Consider the following 22,369-nt stretch of genomic DNA (forward strand, 5'->3'; position numbering starts at 1 on the left):
GCGAGGAACCATGGACATCAACTCTGTATCGCTGATTCATGCCGGGCATGGTGTGTTCCTGCCGAGCAACAGACGGGACTTGTATCAAGCATCGCAGACTAAGAACGATATTCTCACAATCTCCACCAGTGTCAACTGATCAACTCTAGCTATACGCACTGATAGCCAACACTATACTTGTTATAGAATCTGCTTAGCTATCTACAGAATAGTTTGGGGGATCTGGAGACATCCACTATACCTAGTTGGGGAGATAATTAAGGGAACCCATCATCGGAATAGGAAAAGACCGTACTGGCCAATGAGAATCATTTGCGCCGCGCCCTGAGATAGCCATGATTATGGCGAGTAATCAAAATGGACTAGACTCTTCGTGACTAGCGGACTGACAACGCTGTCTGTAAAAGCCTGGACTATTCCTCCAGTCCTGCAAGATTCAGGCTTGATCAGCCCGAGACCTCGAACATACCACTCACTACTCTGAGCGCAAACAACATGGCACTCAGCGATAGTATCGTCGAGGCATCCATTGCCGACTTGTCCAAAGCTCTGTCCAGCGGAACACTGACTTCAGTCGACCTGGTTGCCAAGTATCTGCTGCGCGTCAGTGCCTACGACTGCAGAAACACTGCCCTGAACGCGATTCCATTAATCAAAGAGGACGTGTTCGAAGAAGCAGCCGCGGCGGATGATCGTCGCGCTGCTGGTAGAGCCCATGGCCCCCTTGAGGGAATCCCTTTCACAGCCAAGGACAGCTACAAAGTCCGCGGGATGACTGCGGCTGCCGGCTCGGAAGCTTTCGAGGACCTCATTGCCAACGAAGACGCATTCCCGATTAGGGCGCTGCGAGAAGCTGGTGGGGTCCTGCTGGGGCGGACGAACATGTGTCCTATGGCGTACGGTGGAATGCTTCGTGGCGTCTATGGGAGAGCAGAGAGCCCATATAACAAGGACTATCTGGCGGCTGCCTTTGGATCTGGATCCTCGAACGGGAGCGGAGTCTCTGTAGCAGCATCTTTTGCCGCCTTCGGCATGGGCGCGGAGACGGTGTCGTCCGGCCGCTCACCCGCTTCGAACAACGCGTTGGTGGCTTACACGCCTTCGAAAGGGGTTATATCAATCCGCGGCAATTGGCCACTGTATCCCACCTGTGATGTGGTTGTGCCTCATACACGCACCATGGAGGATATGTTCGTTCTGGTGGATGTGCTTTCCAGCCATGATCCTGAGACGAATGGCGACTTCTGGAGAGACCAGCCGTTCATACAGCCTCCACCGTCTCCCTGGTCGCGTGTTTCAAAGCCTCTGACAATGAGTAGAAATGCTGGATATCTCACGGGAAAGCGAATCGCAGTTCCACAGATATTTCTCAAGCAGCAGGACGGCGGCCCATATATATCCTCAGCGATCGAGCCGCTGTGGCGCCAGGCACGAGCCGATCTCGAAGCCTCCGGGGCTATCGTCGAGATCATTCCGGACCTCCCAGTGTTGCGGACATACGAACAGATGCTACGCAAGCCCGAGAATGAAGACTCGTCCTCGTCTCTCCCTTATCTCCCAGACGACTGGAACGCAACTGAGCGAGGCGTTCTCATCGCACACGCTTGGGAGGATTTTCTACAGAGTAACCAGGACCGGCACATCCAGTCCTTGTCACAAGTGGATCCGAAGCGGATGTTTCCTCACTTCCCACGCGACAATCCCCAGGTCAAGTTCGTCGAACCAACCAATGCCGTCCACTGGGCGAAGTTGGCCGGCTACGTGGCCAACCGGTCGACTGCGGGCGGACCGGGTAAGAGCGCCATCTACGGCGTTCCACACCTCGAGAAAGCCGTGAGGGCTCTGGAGGAAATCCGGATTCGTTTCTTCGAGGACTGGATGTCCGCTCACAACTACGACTTCGTGGCCTTCCCTGCCGCTGGCGATGTCGCCCGTGCCGACGCTGACGTCGATGAGAAGAGCGCGCAGCATGCGTGGACGGATGGTGTCAAGTACAGCCATGGCAATCGAGCGCTGCGGCATTTAGGCATCCCAAGCGTGACCGTACCGATGGGAATTCTGGAAGATTCCAAGATGCCGATGGGTTTGACGTTCTTGGGTCGAGCTTACAATGATCCAGATTTGCTCCAGGCGGGTTATGCATATGAACAGCAAAGCAGGAGACGAGTCGTACCACCGTTGACGCCACCTTTGCCCTCGGATGAAATCTCTGCACGGGGCCCAGTATTGTCGAAATCAAGGCCCAAACTGGCAGTCACGAGGTGTGATGCCAGTCCAGGTCAAGACGGCAACTTAATCGTTTCGATTGAAGGATCCGTGTCTGCGGCATCGGGATCCCGAGACCCTTTCAAGCCCATTCTGGAGATATATGTCGACGGCCAACACGTCCCTCCATCACTGATCTCGATCGAAGCACCCACAGCTACAGACGGAGATTACAACATCTCGAAATTCGTGTGCGAGTACCCGACGCTTCCGCCACCGGTACAGGACGAGCGTAACCGAGTAGTAGGCAAGGTCGCCAGAGATAGCACGATGGTCATGATCATCGCACGGAACGGGGAAGACGGCCGACCGTCTGGATATGTGAAACTGATACATTGAAGGAAGCTGGGCACGTTCTCTCCGATTATTCTCTCATGACCTCATGAAAGAACAAGAAAAGAAGGTAGCTGAAGTTTCCAAGGAGACATCCGATTTGAAGAGCTATACAAGCTCTTGTTCACCTGTAGGGGCACATTGCGTGTACGATTCCTTCCTCGGCTGATCATCAGACATGACTTTGTTGTCTTGAATCCTTTGTAACAGCCCGCTGATATCACATTAAGGACATCCGGTCAAATCCTGGACTCCTGTATACTCTTGAACCCAATTATATCGTCCTTGATCTCGAGCACATTGACCGACACTCTGGTCTTGACGCTTTCCTCTCCCGGCAAGTTCATGGGCGCCGAGAATCCCGCAACGTAGGAAACGGCGTCTTGCACGTGGGGCAGAACCATTTATTTCTCGACTGTGGCTCCATTGATATGAACGCGCGGGTGATTGACGAGGGGTCCACCTCACGGACGCAGACGTTGCAGAACTGGTGATCACATGGGTGGACGCTGTCGTGAAACATGCAATAGCTAGAGAGAAAGCATCTGAGGCAAGATCAGGGCATCCTTACACGCAATCACATAGCCTGACACCACATTTACACTGGGTCGGCCGTCTTGGATCAAGTGAGGGCTCAGTTTTGATGTCTTGGTGCTTATCCATCGCCGAGACGGACTTGACGTTGTTGACTTCTCCTCCATCAATACGATTCTCGGACTGCTCTTCCACGACAAAGAAGCTCCCGCCCTCTTCGAGGTAGCCCATGGTGTCGATTGGCGGCGGCCGGTGGGACGATGTGGGTGACGGCTTCACAGGAGGCTGGGTCCAGGATGTGAATGTGGATAAGTCTCGCAGCTTCAGTGTTCCAGATGTGTGCTGGATGGCGATCGCGATAAATGTCTTGGACTGGGGGAAGGAGGGACATGAGCCACGCCGTAGCTGAGGCGATAAACTTCATCCGAGAACGTAAGGAATTACTTACTGAGCTTGCCACCTGCAGCGAGTCCCATTGCTTTGAAGTCTTGAGTCGTGATCACGGTTTGCTTTTCTGCGTGCCATGGTTCTTGTGCTGGTTAGCCTGGCGCAGAAGCGTTCCTTGGGATGTGTACATCAGCGTGCGAAGGCATGCACTGTGGCACAGCTTGAGCAGCCAGTATGGGCCCCTATGCTGTGTCACCATCGCCCATTATCTGATGAGATACTCCAGTTCTGTCAAAAACCGGTGACTCTTTGCATCTCTTGTATGTTGGGAGCGACTAGCCGGGAATTAGAGACATGCTGCCACAGAAGCTAGTGATACTTACTGTCGCCAAACTGAGGGCAGGACTCCATCTCCAGCCATTGAGGTATTCTGCCTGCGTCATTTGGGGCCGGGGTTCAGGTGGAGTCTGGGTGCCCTCCTCTCTCTGCCCGACTCCAATCATATCCATCAGTGTGGAAGGGATATATTCACAAGCCTTTTCTGGGTATAGCCTTATGGTTTCACCAATTCCAATCCCCAGCTCACGTGGAGATTTGTATTCGTCCAAGCGATTGTTCTGGAGAAAGCGTTGAAGCTCGGCTGCACTGAGAGTCTGAGACATCCATCTTTGTCTTTGATCCAGGTCCGGAGGTTCGTCTCGAAAGCTGGAACTATTTCGATCTGCAGACCTGCGTGCTTCTCTTTTCCCGTCTTTTGACCTTCGACAGTGTAACCAGACCCACTGACAGCGGCTCATTAGAGGACTGTTCTCCTTTGTGAATTAGTCGAGGGAGAACTTACGAGGCATAGCAACAAATTGTCTGACGATGCCAGGTGCGACGCAAATTCCATCGAGCCACTCCGGGCCCGGGACGATCACATAGTCTGGGGTAGCTTCCATATCTCCTGGCTCCTCTTTTGTTTGTTTCATTTCCAGTCCAGAGACAGCATTGATATGTCCCACAAAGAACCTCAATGTGTAGTATGTGTCGGATGGTGCTTGTAGACTCATCCAAAGTGCCTCTCGCTGCCACACCGGCATGAACACTCCGCCAGCCTGCACAATCGCGCCAGTCAGCTTGTCAGAATAAGCTGCAACACTGTGAAAGGGGAAAAGCTCCAAGTGAGCCAGGCAACTGGTGAATCTTTTCATCATCTGGCATTCTGACTGTCCGGTGAAACATGATCTCCAAGCCACCCGAGTCCTTGAGGCTGTCAATCTTGATGCCGTAGTCGTTCGAGTCATTTTCATCTATGTTGAGTTGGATCTGCTTACCGAAATGTCGATTTGTATACGCAATGAGTTTCTCGTCGGCATGAATGGAGCTACTGGGATCCGAAAAGTCGTCTTGAACACCTTTGATTTGCTCGAATTCCTCGAAATGCGGATTGAAGCAACCAGATATCCACACCTCGCCATTTCTAGAGAGCGAATCGGGATTGTCGTAACCGAACTCTATATTTTGGTCAGCTGAATTCGATAGACTTTATATCAGAAAGGCTGGGGGGATCAAAGACCCGTTAACCTATCCCATAGTGCTGAGACTGGCAGATCACTAGGCATGATAATGGTCTCTTCGGAGGTATCAATCACCTCAGCACCATCTTCAGAAGTGACATTTTGCCGTGCACTGGGTTCAGACCGTCGGAGACCTTGAATCCAAGATTCACTTGGTGGGGCTTTGGACTAGAACCATCCCCGAGTTCATTTGTCGCCATGTTCGATCAATGTAAATCAAAGACTGGCCGGTCTAGGGGCGGGCATAACAGAGAAGGAGGATGATCAAGAATGACATGTTATCAGATCAGGCTGGGAGGCAGCAGCTTTCAAGAGACTGGGTCGGTGTTTCTTGAGGCTCAGCCTCACCGAATCAGGCAGACTCGTAAGGCGCACTATTCGCCTGCTTGCATATGCACTGGCTTCACGAATTAACTGTCAGATTCAATATTACAGCCAAGGAAAGAGGTGACACGGGCTGACAAAAGTTGCGGCCTCGTGTCCCTCATCGCTTCATGTGAACACAAAAAAGCTCAGGCACAACATGGAATTAACACTTGGATACCGAGTTCGCGTGGTGCTTGAAATAAATGTGCTAGTGATATCGCTGCTTTGACAATTTCTACGGCGTTGGGCCCTACGTTGGCTCTCCATCATCTTCCGCGACTTATGAAACTGTTCGAGTTCAGCATTACCGGTCACCTTCCAACAATGTCGCTCGGCTTCAGTGTCGGTGACATAATCTTGCTCTCGCAACTGTCCTACAGCCTTTACGGAACGTTGAAATCAGGCAGACATAATGCAAGTCGCGACTTGAAGGAACTGGAAGACGTCCTATTTGGGCTGCGTTGTGCTCTGGATCATCTACGCAATGTAGCGTGTGACATCTCAAAGGCAGCTTCAGCATCTGCATCAAGCGACAGTTATGGGCGGGAAATGCAACAGGCGTTGCATCAAATGATACATAACTGTTCAATCACTCTCGAAGATCTACACAATGCCACCAAGAAATACCGCGATGGCGCCTTGGTGACTCTGATTCCGGCCGATGCCAGAATAGACGCGGTACCTGAGGAATGCGATCGCCTCCAACTGGCCAAAGATCCGTTGGGTCATGGATAAAGACTCATTGAAGATATACCGCGACAGGCTCCAATCACACGTTGATGCCATCAACCTGGTTCTGAGTATTTTCCACTAGTTAGGCTGCCTTGGTTCTGCCGCCCCAAGATTTGCAATTTGTACTGGCATCTTATGCGAAGCTAACAGTGGTATAGGTCGGCGACAGAGAAGATACATGCACACAATAATACTCAAGCAGAGAAGATGCAGGGGTTTCAGGACAAGATGGCGAAGTCGAACTCTTCTCTTGCGTTCCTTGTAGAAGCTATGCATTCAATGATATTACAACTCAAACAGACAGTCCCTGCTGCAGTTCTTAAAGACATCGATGACGGACTTGAGGGTCCCGACTGATTCCTGGAGGAAAGACTAGCAATGGCAGCGAGCGGCATCGTTTCGGAAGGAATTCAATCTGTTGCGGCTCACCGTGCGCCAATGGCCATGTTGAACGCTATATCTATGGGCGGAAGCACAGCAATCTCTGCAAAATCCTCTGTTCCTCTTGGCCACACTGCTCGTACTCTTGTCAATGCCAGATCGGTCGCCGAGACAACAGCACCCTCCTCTATCATGAAGCCGAGCATTATTCGAAGATTCCTCCCTCATAAGATCGCTGCTATCAATATAAGCCGCCAAAGAGTAGGAGCAAAGACTTCGTCGCACCTAGAGTCAAGTCTCATTCCACCGCCGCGCCCTGTCTTTCTGGAGCCAGTTGTTCCCATCGTCACGCAACTGTTCGGAAGGTTTGGTGTATATCTTCACCCCATTGCCACAGAGCACTGTTCGGCAGTGACAATTGGCAAGACAGACCCGTATCCAAGAGTTTGAGTTGTGATCCAATCGTTAAATCATCTGATCAACTTTTTGTCCAGCACTTGTGCAGAGCCTGGTGAGGGAAGTAATAAGCTGACGGTCTTTGAACAGCGCAGCGACTTAGTCGGCCTATTGTTGCAGTTGAACAAGCTGATAGAGACCTCGAGTGCGAATATGAAGGACATTTTATATGAGGTATTTTCTGTTGCACAAATTGACCGTACCTTTGATAAGGTTTTGTCCTTAACAAGCCTTGGGGGGGCCGAAAAAGAGATCGAAGAGTTTAAGGAAGCGAGATCAGCCTGGCTGGGCGCAAAATGATATCTATCTGTTTCCTTCCTCGGTTGAGGGGCCGCGAAACTAGGACGATATGTCTTTCTGGAAAGATGCAATCTCTCGACTATGTAGTTTCGCCACGTGGACTTCCGCAGTGGCCACAACTTGGGGTTGTCTCTCGCATAGAAGGGGTCCGCATAACAACGGGCAGGAGACGTTGCCGTAGTACGTAATATCACTTTTCTTACAAATAATCGCTGACACCAGCAACGGTCAATTGAGACCATATGCTCGATACGCAGACCAGAGATCATCCGTCGTATGTAGGACTGCTTGTTTCCACATAGTATCGCCCGTCACAAGCTGATCGCCTATCAACGCAAAGGGCCAGGCTCAACTGCTGCTATGCATCACATGTAGTCCCTCTCGGTGATATCAGAGCGCTGTCTCACTGTTGCACCCGATTTCTCGCCAGCATTCCACAATATGAACCGGCTCCCAGCAGCAAGACGTCTTCGTAAGAACTTGATTGTTCACCCTGATGATGTCACGCGAGTGAGAAACGAAAGTAATAGAAAGATAATCCATCAAGGTCTGTGCCAAAGCATCCGGGAATTCGTATGGTATTGGAGTCAGGCTCTAGATATCACATGGAGGAAAAGAAGGAAGCAAGGAGTCCACCACACTGGTGGAGATGAATGGCTGCAATAGCACGATTCTCTAGCTATCTAGCTAACTGTTATTGTGGGCTGTCTCTGACGGAGTCTTCTGGAGAGGAAGGAAGTGGGATGGCGAGGTAGAAGTAGCCCTCGGCAGACCTTCCCCATCTTAGCCAGTCACGTCTAGGCGCGACGCGTGACACTAGAAGTTCTACTGAGTACAAGATTTGAAGCTGAAGCAGGATCCCCAGCTAAACCTTCCTTTAACGGGTTCAGGATATAAATGCTCGCCCAACCTTCCTTCTCATGTTAATAGGACATCACGCCAGGCAGCTGAAATTAAAGAGTGTTTCGCGCTTTCCCTGACGAGGATTAGCCACGGAAAGAAGCGAACGAGGTGCCCATGTTCCAGCACGACAATGACCTCTTGACCTCTGAGCATTAGGGTCTCCGTGCCATAGGGTGAAAGGAACGGAGGTGTAGCAGCGCTAGCAACATGGCTATCGGGGCAAGATGGCAAGTCGTTGCTGGTTTTGCGGTACTGCTAGCTTGGTACCTCTATGTGCCCTCGTTCTTTCTTTCTCGACGTAACTCTGTTTTTCGTCCTAAGAGCAGCTTCGGATTGGTTCGGGTGGAGGGCTTCGGCGAACTTCAGGGCTCTGAGGGTGTCGAGTGAGTAGGTGACAATGCGAGGCTGGATTGAAATTGCTCAAGGCTTTGGCAGTCTCATATTTGTGCACGGTTTAGGGTCAAACCCCGACACGACATGGAGAGCGGCAATTCCAACCAAAGAATCTCAGTCTGACTCGCGCGTGGCTTGGGACTACGTTTGGTGGGTGCGAGATCTTCTCCCTGAAGACATCCCCCCAGCCGTAAGAGAGAATGTTCGCGTGTTTCACTACAACCACGACTCATCCTACCTCCGAGATGCGCCACAGATTCTGTTGACAGGGCTAGGAGAAACTCTGGTACACGACCTCGATGCGCTGCTAGGAGAGACCAGACAAGTAAACATGCTCTGCGCCGTTCACATTCTGAGTCGAATTCTGACAACTGCCATACCAGAAGCGAGAAAACCGCAAACTAGTTTTTGTTGCGTACAGCTATGGGGGGCTTGTTGTGAAGCAGGTAAGGGCTGTTGTTGTTCCCTTGTGACCTCTACATTACCTCCTGTGGTTGGCTTTATGCCGTTGATACCACAACCTAACTTTACATGTTTAGGCATTAGTCCACGCATCGGCAATGTCTAACTTTCGGCATATCTCGTCACGGACTACAGGAGTTATCTTTCTCGGCACTCCTCACCTGGGCTCTGAGATGGCTTACTGGGGCCGTACACTGGCAAGAGCACTGAAAGCACATGGCTCCAATCCCGATTTACTTGATGAAATTAACCTCGATTCTTCTAAACTCAGAGATTTGCATAAAAATTTTGTCGCAATTTTCCAGAATAGCCTTGCCGTCGTGAACATCTATGAAACGCGTAGGACAGTCTGGAAGACATGGGGCTTCTATTGGAGTGAGATGGTGAGTGCAACCTCTACAATGATGAATCACCTCTTACAGAAAAAAGACAGTTCCAGAAAGATCAGGGACATATGCAGGACCCTCCGATCGTGTGGTCAATTACCCGTTCGCCTTAAATCATTTTGAGCTCAACAAATATGCCACCAGAACTTACGAGTATCATGTTTTGTCACAGTACATCCTGAAATTTCTACAGCCTCCCAGGCAAGATTTTTTCTCAGTGCCCGTTGCGCTCGCATCAACGTTCACGCCCAGACTGCTTCTGCTAGATGAGATCGATGAGGCCATAACCAAGGCTTTACGGAGCGATGACTCCTCGCAGGTAGTGGTACTTCATGGTCTTGGTGGAGCCGGCAAGTCGCAGCTGGCACGTCAGGTCCTGGAGGACCACCGGACGTCATTCAAGACGGTCCTTTGGATTGACGCCAGCAGTGTCACGACGATTATTTCAAGTTTCGCACGATTCCTAAACGATATTGGTATTCACATCGATGTCAATTCCGATGCAGGCTCGTCGCTAAGTGAGTCTACCACGATACGAAAAGTCACGAGCTGGGTCGTCCAACACCACAGCTTTCAGAGACGCTGGATCTTCGTATTGGACGGTGCGGACGATCTGTCTAAGCCGGAAATTGAAGCAATCACGCCGAAAGACGCAAATGGTACAATCATGATAACTTCTCGAAATCCTCACACTTGCAGCAAGTACATGACCGGGAAGACTTGCTACTCTATCCTTGTTGGGCCTTTACACACCAACGAATCAGTCAGTGTCATCTCGCGCCACCTGAAGCTCAATCATACGTCACTGAGTGCGGAAATACGAAACCTTTCTGCTACGATAGGCGAGATGTTGGGGGATCTGGCGCTTGCGGTCGACATCGCTGGTGCGTACATGTCTGAACAATTCTTTGGCGATGCCAAAGATGCACTGGAGATGTATGTGTCGGACTTTCTGGAGCATAGAGACTATTTGCTGAAGCGCAAGCCTTTTCTCGAGATCTCAGAATACGACCTCACCGTATGGACTGTTTGGGACAAGAGTTTGGACACTATCAGTCGGAAGCACCCTGATGTCGGGGCGGAGCGGTTACTAACGTTTCTCTCTGGCTTTGACGGTTCAAACATCCAGGACGAGCTGTTCCAGCTCGCACGTAGAAGCTTTGCAGACGTGTATCCTCCCCCGAACGCGGGCTACGAACCCGTGCCGACGTGGCTGGAAAATTGGATGGGCTACGACAACAATCGGCGGACCGAAATCCATCTGCGAGAAGCGCAGGCCCTTCTTGCCCGCTATAGCCTTGTGATGCATGTCGAAGGAACTTGGCCGGGCATAAAGATACACAACCTTGTCCAGTGGCGCGCTAGGCAGACCGACAATTGCAAATATTGGGCCGACTGGTCTGCTATATTCTTGCTGGCTGTGGCGCATCAGGTTACTCACAGTCGTGTTAACCGGCAGCTTCGCATTTCCCTTCTTGCACACCTCTCCGCCCACGAAAAGAGTTTCCCTGGCGCTCTCGGCCGAACGGCGCGAAGAGAAGATATCTGGGCCGCACGCTTTATTGAGGTTCTCGCAGAATTCATGCTGGCCGAAGGCAAATGGACGGATGCGGGAATAATGTTCCACCGGGCGGGACTGATAAGGCAGCATCAACAACTCTCCGCGCTTCCGTATATGGGTAACAGTGTGAGACGGAATGACTATGACTCCGCGAGATTGCTCTCCAACCTGGGTTCGACCTTATTGCAGCGGGGCCGCTGGGCAGAAGGCGCCGAGTTGTTGGAAAGAGCGTTAGAAATTCAAGGACAGGATCTGGGTGAAGATAATGCTCAGACTTTATTCACCATGAGCTCTCTCGCAGAAGCATATCTCCGTCTGGGCCGAGGAGCTGAGAGCGTGCAGCTGAGAATCCACATTCTGCAGAGACACGTGGCAACGTTTGGCGAGGAAGCCAGGCAAACAGGGACCAGCCTTTCCAATCTAGGATCCAGTTATCTTTCGTTGGGGGATGGAAAAGCCGCCGAATCGGTTCTACTTAGGTCGATCGAGATTGCCATACGGAAAGCGGGGGTCGACAGTGAGGAAGTCCTGACTCCGATGGCGAATCTTGCGGTCGCGTACACACTCCAAGACCGTTTCGAAGAAGCTCAAGCCTTGTCGGAAGAGGTTATCGAGAGAGTCAAGAAAACTTACGACGATGCGCACTATCTCACCCTGAGATGTATCTCGAACTTGGCCTACCTGCACCATAGGAAGGGGCAACTTGAACAGGCGGAATCGCTGCTCAGGTATCTCCTGGAGGCTCGGAATAAAATGCAGCTCGGGAATCATCCCGAGACATTGGAAAATGCTGCAGCCTTGGCAACAGTGCTCTATGAGACGGGGAGGACTGATGAAGCCATGAACCTGTTGGCAGAATGCGTTGCCTTGTCCATGGAAGCCCTCGGCCCTTCTCATCCGTCCACAATCAAGTTCGAAGAGGCACTGAAAATCTGGCAACACGAGCCAACACTCGCAGAAGACTTTGTCCTGGGCCTGCAGATCGTGTTTGAGACTCTCGAACAAGTCATTACTTACTTGCCTTTGCGGATCTGGCGATTCATAATTTATCTTCGTGGAGAGCAAGGCCTGGAAGAGCTTTGGCAAAGTCTCACCGGGCCCCATGCTAGGATAGATCCATGAATATGCCATCTCCATCGTGGTAGTTGTTGGATCGCGTTGCTCCGAGAAGAATGAGCTAAAGCGAACACCTGATATCGCTCTTAGTCTCTTTTTTGCACCCCCTGTTCCCTATTCCTTCCAATGCTCCAGTGGCGCCGGAGTTGTGTAGCATTGGTGAGCATTGCCCACAATTACATGGAATTATAGTATATAACATATAGTTGGAGACAATGCTTTCGCAATCGACCATAGGATATGGAAAGCAGGGCTTCCCGTCCGCTCAGCCGTTCTTAAGCCATATGCCGGTTAGTTAGTACCACCATGGGTGACCGGGTGGGAATCCTGGCTGTTGATTGTTTTTTTGGTGCTAATTATGCTTCGATTGTGTTTCGAATCTAAGTATCTTTGACCGGGTTTCGGGGGGTTTGTAGATAGGGCCGCTGGGGGGGCGTTGTGATTCAATAGATGGTGGTTCTGGATTCGGGGTTGGCTTCTCGTCTTGAAGCAACCAGCTATGGAATGAACCAGACTAAACAAATTGGCCGTCGAATGTCGAATTGAATGTGCACTATCTGTCACCCTGAGACTTCTTGCCATACATCGCGCAAAGGAAAAAAAGGACCTGTTGCGAGAAGACACAGGTTTTCCTGCCTGGGGGTAGTATTAGAGTCGACATTGCATTGATCTGGGGAACAGCATCGAGGGGGTTGATTTATGCTCGGTAGGATACGACAGGCAGCCAATACCAAGATGAGGAGAAGAACCGCGGCAGTTAAATAACAACACGACAACCCCATGACATAATAATATTCATCGGCTCTCTATCCCCTTCCTGTAGGTGCTTCTCTGGACATTCCGACAAACAGTTTCTGTTCTCTCTGATCGAGACCATCTTTCATTCCCCTGTGCTTCCCCCGCCAGCATATCGCGCGCCTCGCACGATGGAAGGCCGCTGCCAATGCGGCACGGTGCGATTCCGCACGCCCCTGGAAAAGCCCATCAAATGGTACATCTGCCACTGCCACGAATGCCGGCGCCAGAGTGCCAGCGCCTTTGGCATCTCGGCCATCTTCCCACATTTTGATCTGGGTTCCCAGCCCGCAGCAGCGTCGGAGTCATTAGACGCGGAATCTTCTTCTCTCTCGGCGTCAGCAGGGGTGCCGGAAGGCGGAGATGCAACGACGACGACGAGGACAGCAGAGAGTGACTGGATCGGGGTTTACGAGCATTCCCGAACGAGCTCGGGACGTCCGAAGAAGTGCTACTATTGCAAAAAGTGCGGGACGCGGATCATGAACGTCAGCGTCGCCCCGGCAGGCACCAGTAACCCGGGCTTTGTCGCGGTCAAGGGAGGGTGTCTGGAAAGCATCGACGGGGACATTTTCACTCAGGCCACGCATATCTGGACGAAGAGCGCCTTGGTGCCCATTCCAGAGGGTGCAGAGTCGTATCCTGAGGAGCCTCCCCCAAGGGCATAGTAGATGCGATGCTGGGGGAGAGACGCTGAGGCATGAGAGCGACGATGGAGCAATTATTGCGTGGGGGGCTAGGGGTAACGGTAGTCCCTATCAGTTTCTTTGGTATGACTGCCCAATCCTCTTTTCTTCTGCTCTTCTTTCTTTTTTCCATGATACTCGGGACATTTGAGCAAGCCTTCATACATAGTCACGTAAGGAAACAGGCCTGCGCGCTGTAGCTCAGGATCAGGGGGCATTTGTGTGTGTGATGGTGCTGGATTTGCTCCATTTCGGAGCTGTATTCACTCCTTGACATCGTGACTTTTGCGACTGCTGTATATGGCATTCATACAAAACGTCGTAGGCCTTTGTACAATAGTAGTAAGAGTGCGTAGTATGATGTTGCAGCTCCTTCTGCTCTTTTCTCCCCCCTCCCGCCAATCTCCCGCGAGTTGCTGCACGTTCCAGGTCTATTTTCAACGAGACCCGTGACCGAGTATTATGCACCTCACCTCTTCCTCGGTTTGTCTGGTGGGTGCTTTTAACTCGTGGATGCCAGGACGCCTGCGGTCTCGGCGGGACTGCCAGCAGCTGCTTCGCGCTCTGCTCTCCGCCGTCTTTTCTCAATTATAATCTCTTTCCGCTGTTGCAGGAGCTTCACTTGTCTATTTTCCACGCCGGTCAACCAATAACCGAACGAACCCCCGATGCTCGCAAATAACGGGTACACCCATAACGTGCCGCGTTGAAAGAACGGTCTCATCTCTATGCCGAGTTGGACGAAGCGTGTGGCGATGCCTGCTCGACAAACATGTTAAAGACAAAAACCATGGAGGGCACGTTTTGCAAGGCTATTGCGATGGGTTGGTTGCTCACCGAAACCGGCCCAGAAAAGAATCTTGTGAACCATGATGGTATGTGTTTCGCGCCTTGTGCGCGCCTGGACAGTGTGGACAATCTGTCACTGGGGGAGGAGTGAAGCTGAAGCAGCAATGGCAAAAGAAATTGCAGGGGGAGTCGTATGGAATGAGGTTGTCGACGGGGTATTGGAGAGCTTGGGAAGACTGGAGAGCAGCTCAGGTGGACAAACCCTTTCACGCAACTTCTGGACGCCAAGTTAGAACGGCGCTCTGCTGCTTCTGCACTCGACCGTAGTGCCAAGACCAGGAGATGAACACCATCAGCTTTCTGGCAAAGACCACGCACCCAGCACGGGGGATGCAGACCATTTGCTGCCCATCTATTGTATGGTTGCTACTGATTTCCCATAGGGCAACATTCTCTCTGCAAAGCCTCAAATCATATATCGCTCAAGCTAGGCTCGCGGAAGACGGTGTGATATCCCCACCTAGGCCAGGTGCTTTTTTGGGGGGGCGTGTTCTCATCTCTCATCTCTCGATATCCTCTCTATGTATTTCAGTACACAGCCGTTGTTTTCATCCAACCTTGATCTCATGATGATCCTGCCGGAGTTAAGCGAACTCGAACTCATGATGGGACAATGGAAGCCCGGACTTCGCAAGGAAGAAAGATGACCCGAACTTTCCACTGCTTTATTACATAGACGCAAATGCTGACACACCAAAGAACCCTCAATGGGAAGTCCTAAGAAATCTTGGGGCTTCGGGGGCTCGGGATCATGGGAGTGGGCGGAATCATCGAAGACTGGGGCACTTGTTATTGTTGGTTGTAGAGTCTCTTCAAGACATACTTGAGCCTGCACGATAATTCAAGCAAAGGCCAGACAGCTGAGAAGAATTACTATTGTTACCATTGTTATTATAGGGCTCTAATATTGCCAGCTAAGGTCAATTTCCCAATTGGCGTTGGGCTTTTCGCTTGGTGTTCCACATCAATTGTTTGGGCACTCACTAAGCTAGCGGATGACCTGAGCTGCAGCCGGGGGCACCAGAGGGCTTCGCCTATCGTTGTGTCGGAGGCGCACAAATAGGCGCGACGCAGCAAACTCGCCTTCGTTCATCATCATCATCAGACGTGGAAAAATATCCGTGCTCGTCTGTCCTTCATTCCATCATTCTCACTCTCTGTGATGGATGACAATGATACGAGTGTCGAGGGCCATTTTGTGACGGTGCTCCTATCATCTTCCTCAGCTTTCCCCTACGCCACCTTTCAAATGAATTGAGACCAACCACGCGCCCGCAATCTCTCATTCCCCCTCCCCCGGCTATTCCGTTCCGCTGCCACATTTTCACCCGCGTTGACTGATCACCATGAGGGTCCGCCTTCACATTCGGGAACAGCTGTGCCTGGTCATTGGCATCACGAGTCTGTTGTCACTGGCCATCCTCGCCGTCTCAATATGGGTACAGACAGTGAATTACATGAACGATGCAAAATGGGAAACTCTCATGGTCACCGCAAACCTGAAAGCTACCCAAGTAGCCCAGGACATCAGCCTGATGGGGACGTCAGTACAGTCAATTGCCACCAGGAATATTCTCCAGGATTTACTACGTGACTTCAACAATGGCAACCAGACCCAGGCCCTTTACAATGCTATACAGGTAGGTTGATGACGAAGTTGGTCTGCCCCCTCGAGCGGAATTCCTGACGTCAAACTAGGATAATCTTGTGGACGCTTTGTCTGGCGGGACCGACGATGCAGTTCTCCTGCAAGCGGCAGTCTTTCCTCGCAGACCCCGGCCCGAGCAAGGTGATAGTGCTCTGAGCAACGCGACTGGGAGAGGAGCAGCTAGCAAGGTCGTGCTTCCTTTCACTTACAGCAATGGAACGGCAGTCCTGCTCGGCGACGGTGACGATGGTTATCCCCCCCAGCTCTACCCCAACCTCACCTATGGCGATCAGCCATCAGATACCACGTTTGTTGCCTATGAAGGCAAGCTGCTTTATAACAACTCGACATTGTTCCTCGGGCCGCTGTTCCTGCACCACACCAACTCCTCGCTCGTCTCATTCACAGTCCCCGTAAACAACAACACCAGTCGCACCGATGTGCTTGGATGGCTCACCGTCGTCGTTGACGGAAAGGCACTTTACAACATTGTTGAGTCCCCTGTCGGACTAGGTAAGACCGGAGAGGTCGTCATCATCGGCCCTGCTCGTCCCGACAACCTCTTCGCCGACGATGTCGCTGGTCGCACAAAAGCAGAGAATGCCGATGTCCCCCTTCAATTTGTCCTGCCGCCTTACAGTAATCGCCATCCACTGCGTGCCAAGGATCCGTATCTCCCTTTCCCCATGGAGGACTATCCAGCTGTGCTGCGCGCTTGGTCTGACATGACTGGGGAGATCAACAATGCAGGAGCTTTGATGTCCACCCACAACGAGGAAAACAAGAAAATATCGGCCGGCTTTGCCAGGGTATCTTCCGACCTCGTTAACTGGGTGGTCGTCTTTGGCCAGGCCCACAGCGAAGTCGTTGCTCCCATAAATCACCTGCGGAATACTGTGCTGGCGTGCATTTTTAGCGTGGTCGGTGCAGTTCTCCTTGTCTCCTTGTGAGTACTCCTGAATTGATCTACGGTGTCCTGTTATATGCTGACTCGATCGCAGTCCGCTCGCCCACTTCGCTGTCAAGCCGATCATTGCACTCCGAAATGCAGCCGAGAATTCAGTGACTACATACGAAGCTTACGACCCTTCTGAAAAATCGTCAGACACCGATAGCGAAAATGCTCTGGGAAAGGTGGGCCTCCTCGAGGAAAAGGGGTTGGTTCATAGTGTCTACAAAAGGTCTGCGAGAAAGAAACCTCATGTTCGGCCAGTGCGAGTGTTTAAGATTCCCGAGCGTGTGCCTGAACATCGCCATGTTCTCTATGATGAATTAACGGACTTGACGCGTACCTTTAACGAAATGGCCGACGAGCTTACGATTCAATATGGACGGCTTGAGGACCGTGTGAAGAAGAGGACTGCAGAACTAGAGCAGAGTCGAAATGCCGCCGAAGCTGCCAACGAAAGCAAGACCTTGTTCATCGCTAACGTATCTCATGAATTACGCACACCATTGAACGGTATCATCGGCATGTGCGCAATCGCCATGCAAGAGGAAGATGTCGGGAGCATCCGGCAGTCCCTCAAAATCATCTACAAATCATCGGATCTCCTCTTACATCTCCTCAACGACTTGTTGACATTCAGCCGCAGCTCTTTTGGCCAGAACTTTGCCATCGAAGAAGACACATTTCGCCTTGTCGACGTCGGCTCGCAACTCGTGTCTATCTTTGAGAAGCAAGCGCGTGAATCTGACATCAGCTTGCGAGTGGTCTTCATCGGCCTCGAATCAATGGAGCAGAGAGACACTGACCAAGACGACCTGGAGGACGCTATTATCGCTCGGCACGACATGACGGGTGCCATTCAGAAACAGAAGACGAATGTCTTGGCCAAAGCACCCGCAGATCTTGGACCTCTGAGGGAAATAGGCTTGAGGGGGGACAAAAATCGAATATTACAAATTCTGATGAGTAAGTCCCGATCTCATGTTGACTTCTTTAGACGAATTTTGCCCTCCTGCTCTGTCCGATATCCAATTCGTCAGTTACATATTTATTAATGACACTGCTCTAACTGGCGAACAGATCTTGTAAGCAATGCCCTCAAGTTCACAGCCGCAAAGGGCGTCGTCGAAGTGAGGATACGATGCAAAGGATTTGTGGAACCCGAAGCCATGCCTGATGTAGCGTACTCAAATACCACAGCTACGCCAAACACGCCTTCCAATGCGCTACAGCGACGCAATACCGAATACACACCGCCAAAATCATCGATGAAGGGATTACTGTTTGACTTTGAGGTCGAGGATACGGGTTCGGGCATACCCGAACATCTGCAACAAGACATCTTCAAGCCCTTCGTCCAGGGTGATCTGGCTTTAAGCAAGAAACATGGCGGTGTCGGTCTGGGGCTGGCAATATGTTCGCAGCTCGCAGGCATGATGGGCGGCACCATTACCCTGAAGAGTACTGTCGACATTGGCAGCACATTCACCCTTTCTCTGCCCCTGCGCTACACCAAGGAGGTTGTGCCTTCCGTGTCCGACTCTCTTGCGCGACCAAAACCCGGAAGTATATCCAGCAGCATCCAATTTGAGAGCTTCAGCACAAAATCTCGCAGGTCGCGAGACCCACGACAACCTATACGATCGAAACAGACGTCCGTATATTCGACACAAGACAAAGACTCCCAGATGGATGTGCCCCGTCTTGTGGGGTTCTCTCAGCCATACCTTATAGATGCGAACGTGAGCTCAGAACGAGTGGATTCCGTCGCCCAGCAGCCCAAGCAAGACAAAAGGCCAAACTTTACCACTCCCAACAACCGGCTCGCATCCATCATGTCTGTAAAAACACCGGATGAAGCGACTGACTCGGCAGCTACCAAGCTAGAAGAGAAAGCCAAAACCGCAGACACTGACGTGACGAAAGCACCAGCTCTATCCTCAGGCGCTGCTGCGGAAGCCTGTTCCCTCAAAATTCTTGTCGCAGAAGATAATCCCGTCAATCAACAAGTGATCCTCAAGTTACTCAAGCTCGAGAAGGTGACCGACGTTACCTTGGCTGAAGACGGGGAGCAGGCGTTCAATATTGTACAACAATCATATTCTGATTTGGAGGGCTCGAACGAGAAGCCACGGCCTTTCTCGCTTGTTCTGATGGACATCCAAATGCCGCGCATGGACGGGATTGAATCCACGAAGAAGATACGAGAGCTAGGATTTGATGCTCCGATCCTTGCCCTGACGGCATTTGACCATGAAATAAACCGAAAAGCCTGTCGTGATGCAGGAATGAATGGTTTCCTCCCCAAGCCGATCAAACGGACGGCTTTGAAGAAAATACTTGAACAGTATAGTACTCCGCAAGGAAACACGGATGACCTGCAGAATAACGAACGAAAAGACGACGAATGAGTCCACGGAAATATTTTGGAGGTTCAATAACGAACAGTCAAGACACTGCGGATGCACCGACAATCCGACTTACCCAATTGCCATGTCAATCGTGGATACTTTTCCACGAACTCGATGACTTTGATGGATAGAGACAGGACCGAAGATACCGGCCTGACTATCCTATTTGAGAGGGACGCCGTTCAAGCCGCTGCACGAAAAAACCCCACAAAAAAAAAACCGGAGTGCTGCACCAAGCACTTTCGTCAGAGAAGCCCCCAGATCTAGGAGGCGTGAGCAGAAAAGCCATGCATGGGTATAACAGGACTCAGAGGAGATACGTCCCGAGTTGCAACTGTGGGAGGACGCTTGTGTTTCGTGCATCGGAGAGATAGACTATCTCGAACACAAATTGGTAAAGGGGAAGAGCAAGAGGTTTTTTTCATTGGCTTTGAATTGGCGCTGTGTGGGAGGTGGTGGCCCATCGATCAGCAGGGATCTGGAAAATAGACTGACATCTGTCGTCAGTCCGGTGGAGGAAAAATCATGCATGTCTGGTGTTCAAGAGACATCTGTTCGCTGTATATGAAGACCAGATCAGGGTTAATGTACTGTAGAGGCAGAAAGTGACAAATGAACGATTTCGAGTAGTGCGGTTTGACGGTTAATACTTCGCCGTACCAAGCGGCATTTGCACGTGAACGTGAACGTAGCCAAACGCGCAGTTCGCGTCAAACTTCGAACCAGGGAATTTCGATTCTCGCAGCACTTTCACAACAAATTTCCTTCCATCGACTCCAGGCTTGCTGTCGGCAGAATGGCTGATACGGCCATGGCAGATGCACCACCGGCCGCATCCTCTACTCCCTTCTCATTACGGCCTCGATTCAGAATCTCGGACCTCCCTCTCGTCAAAGAGCAACGATCCACCATTGATGCGCTCCTCCTCAAGTTCAAGAAGAAAGGTGGCTACGACAGCCTTCGGAAACAAGTTTGGGCTTCCTACAATACGTCCGATGCGAAAACCGCGCTTACAGATCAAATTCATGCCATTGCGGAAGCGGAAATTGAAAAGGACCCAAATTTGCTCAGTCGAGAACGAGGCAAGGCAGCCACCTTGATCCAAGGCGCCGTAGACCGGAGCGGCATATACCAGGATGTTGAGTCCAGAATTGATCAGGAAATTGCGAGACATTTGAGCACCGTGCTGGATGCCGTGCGTGACATTCGCAGGGAAGACGTCGGGGCTGAGGTAGCAGCTGAAGAGGAGCAGCGAGGCGGCAAGTCCGATGAACAATACACGGCCGAGACTCAAAGCCGAGCTGCTGAAAGAGAGAGGAATAGGGCTCGCATGGAGCAGTTGCTACGTGACACGGCGGAGTTGAAGGCCAAGATCAAGCTGGAAGAGGACCGGATGCGGAAGAAAGACGAAGCAAAACGCGAAGAAGAGGAGAAGAAGAAACGTGAAGCAGAGGCAGAAGAGAGACGCATTGAACGCGAGAAGCGACGGAAGGAGGAAGAAGAGCGAGAAGCCGAAAGGATCAAGGCTCGAGATGAGAGACACAGAAAGCGCGAGGAAGAGAGAAAAGAGCGGTATGCACGGTACGAGAAGGAGCGGGATAAGGAAAGAGACCGCGACCGTGACCGTGACCGTGACCGTGACCGCGACCGCGAACGCGACAAAGATCGTGACCATGAACGAACAAGTGGCAAGAGCACCGATCGGCGAGATTCGATTGCAGGATCAATGACGGCCAAAGATGTTCAAACGGACGAGAAGGATTTAGAGGCCACCGCTCTCGAACTCCTTCTGAGTGAAGGCAAACAAATGGCAGAAAAGTCCAAGCAAAGACACGAGTACAACTTCGACAAGTCTGAAATACACGACAGCTCGCGCAAACATGTCCCATCAGACCGATATTCCCGGAAGAGAGACAGATCTCGAGAGAGCTACAAACGCGAATCCGACCGACGAAGTAAATCCCGCGACAGAAGGCCATTGGTCCAAGAGAAAGAAAAATCCGAGCAACCGCGCCGCAAAAGTCCGAGCAAAGAACGCGAGGAGGGCGAAGCTCAAAGCCAGCGTAATTCACCACCTCCTGATCCTGACAAACGTGCTGTTCGAGAACGACGACCTCGCTCAGCATCGCCGTTAGGTATTGACCGCTATGTCCCTGGGGGCGGTGTCCATCGTACTGAGGAAGAGCGGGAACGTGATCGACAAAGACGTCAAGTCCGAGATCAGGACAAAGATCGCGACCGAGAACCGAGGAGAAAATACGACAGCCATCGCAGTGATAAGGACCGAGGTAGAGAGGGAGACCGTGACCGCCCGCGTGAGCCCGAGCGCGATCGCGAAGGTGGAGATCGTGATCGAGACCATGACCGAAGAGATCGGGATCGTGAGCGCGACCGCGACCGCGACCGCGACCGCGACCGGAACCGGTCAAAGGAAAGAGATAGGGACAGAGATCGGGACCGAGATAGGGACCACGACCATGACCGTGATCGTGAGCGAGATAGGTATCGAGAGCGAGAGCGGGATCGTGACCGAGACAGAGACAGACATCGCGATCGCGAGAGAGATCGTGACCGTGATCGGGATCGAGATCGAGACAGGGACAGGGACCGAGACCGCTCGAGAGATCGGGACCGACGAGATCGAAGTCGGCGTCGTGATGATCGACGAGACGACCGCCGAGATGAACGAAAAGATGACCGTCGCGAAGACCGCCGTGAAGACCGCCGCGAAGACCGACGCGACGACAGAAGACGTGAAAGAGATAGAAGTGATGTCCGCCGAGACCGCGATCCTGTACCTATTGACCGGTATGTGCCAGGTCGGTAATCGAGCATATGGGCCTCATCTTCAGACAAATGTAAAGGCGCGCATAGGGGTGGGTCGTTTGATAGATGAG

General features: G+C 51.7%; 8 protein-coding genes across 8 annotated transcripts; 6 read left to right on the forward strand and 2 right to left on the reverse strand.

Moving 5' to 3' along the window:
* Nucleotides 1-495: 495 nt before the first annotated feature.
* On the forward strand, nucleotides 496-2,604 carry AYL99_01978 (hypothetical protein; the record flags this gene model as incomplete). Its single annotated transcript, XM_018833494.1, has 1 exon — nucleotides 496-2,604. One exon carries the CDS (start codon nucleotides 496-498, stop codon nucleotides 2,602-2,604), a length of 2,109 nt encoding a protein of 702 aa, XP_018696118.1.
* A 561-nt stretch (nucleotides 2,605-3,165) lies between these two features.
* AYL99_01979 (hypothetical protein) lies at nucleotides 3,166-5,278 on the reverse strand (the record flags this gene model as incomplete). Its single annotated transcript, XM_018833495.1, has 5 exons — nucleotides 3,166-3,504; nucleotides 4,249-4,301; nucleotides 4,361-4,616; nucleotides 4,729-5,015; nucleotides 5,203-5,278. The coding sequence occupies 5 exons, from the start codon at nucleotides 5,276-5,278 to the stop codon at nucleotides 3,166-3,168; spliced, it is 1,011 nt and encodes a 336-aa protein (XP_018696119.1).
* A 490-nt stretch (nucleotides 5,279-5,768) lies between these two features.
* On the forward strand, nucleotides 5,769-6,179 carry AYL99_01980 (hypothetical protein; the record flags this gene model as incomplete). The annotated part of the gene is made up of 1 exon (XM_018833496.1): nucleotides 5,769-6,179. One exon carries the CDS (start codon nucleotides 5,769-5,771, stop codon nucleotides 6,177-6,179), a length of 411 nt encoding a protein of 136 aa, XP_018696120.1.
* Nucleotides 6,180-8,423: 2,244 nt separating this feature from the next.
* Nucleotides 8,424-12,140, forward strand: AYL99_01981 (hypothetical protein; the record flags this gene model as incomplete). Its single annotated transcript, XM_018833497.1, has 5 exons — nucleotides 8,424-8,599; nucleotides 8,652-8,934; nucleotides 8,993-9,055; nucleotides 9,149-9,454; nucleotides 9,501-12,140. 5 exons carry the CDS (start codon nucleotides 8,424-8,426, stop codon nucleotides 12,138-12,140), a joined length of 3,468 nt encoding a protein of 1,155 aa, XP_018696121.1.
* A 920-nt stretch (nucleotides 12,141-13,060) lies between these two features.
* AYL99_01982 (hypothetical protein) lies at nucleotides 13,061-13,597 on the forward strand (the record flags this gene model as incomplete). The annotated part of the gene is made up of 1 exon (XM_018833498.1): nucleotides 13,061-13,597. The coding sequence occupies one exon, from the start codon at nucleotides 13,061-13,063 to the stop codon at nucleotides 13,595-13,597; it is 537 nt and encodes a 178-aa protein (XP_018696122.1).
* Nucleotides 13,598-14,117: 520 nt separating this feature from the next.
* On the reverse strand, nucleotides 14,118-14,486 carry AYL99_01983 (hypothetical protein; the record flags this gene model as incomplete). Its single annotated transcript, XM_018833499.1, has 2 exons — nucleotides 14,118-14,374; nucleotides 14,453-14,486. 2 exons carry the CDS (start codon nucleotides 14,484-14,486, stop codon nucleotides 14,118-14,120), a joined length of 291 nt encoding a protein of 96 aa, XP_018696123.1.
* A 1,324-nt stretch (nucleotides 14,487-15,810) lies between these two features.
* Nucleotides 15,811-19,472, forward strand: AYL99_01984 (hypothetical protein; the record flags this gene model as incomplete). Its single annotated transcript, XM_018833500.1, has 4 exons — nucleotides 15,811-16,104; nucleotides 16,163-17,058; nucleotides 17,114-18,027; nucleotides 18,142-19,472. 4 exons carry the CDS (start codon nucleotides 15,811-15,813, stop codon nucleotides 19,470-19,472), a joined length of 3,435 nt encoding a protein of 1,144 aa, XP_018696124.1.
* A 796-nt stretch (nucleotides 19,473-20,268) lies between these two features.
* AYL99_01985 (hypothetical protein) lies at nucleotides 20,269-22,368 on the forward strand (the record flags this gene model as incomplete). The annotated part of the gene is made up of 3 exons (XM_018833501.1): nucleotides 20,269-21,570; nucleotides 21,608-22,280; nucleotides 22,337-22,368. 3 exons carry the CDS (start codon nucleotides 20,269-20,271, stop codon nucleotides 22,366-22,368), a joined length of 2,007 nt encoding a protein of 668 aa, XP_018696125.1.
* Nucleotide 22,369: the final 1 nt, after the last annotated feature.

The sequence above is a fragment of the Fonsecaea erecta genome (assembly GCF_001651985.1).
Source record: "Fonsecaea erecta strain CBS 125763 chromosome Unknown Scaff2, whole genome shotgun sequence".
NCBI lineage: Eukaryota > Fungi > Ascomycota > Eurotiomycetes > Chaetothyriales > Herpotrichiellaceae > Fonsecaea > Fonsecaea erecta.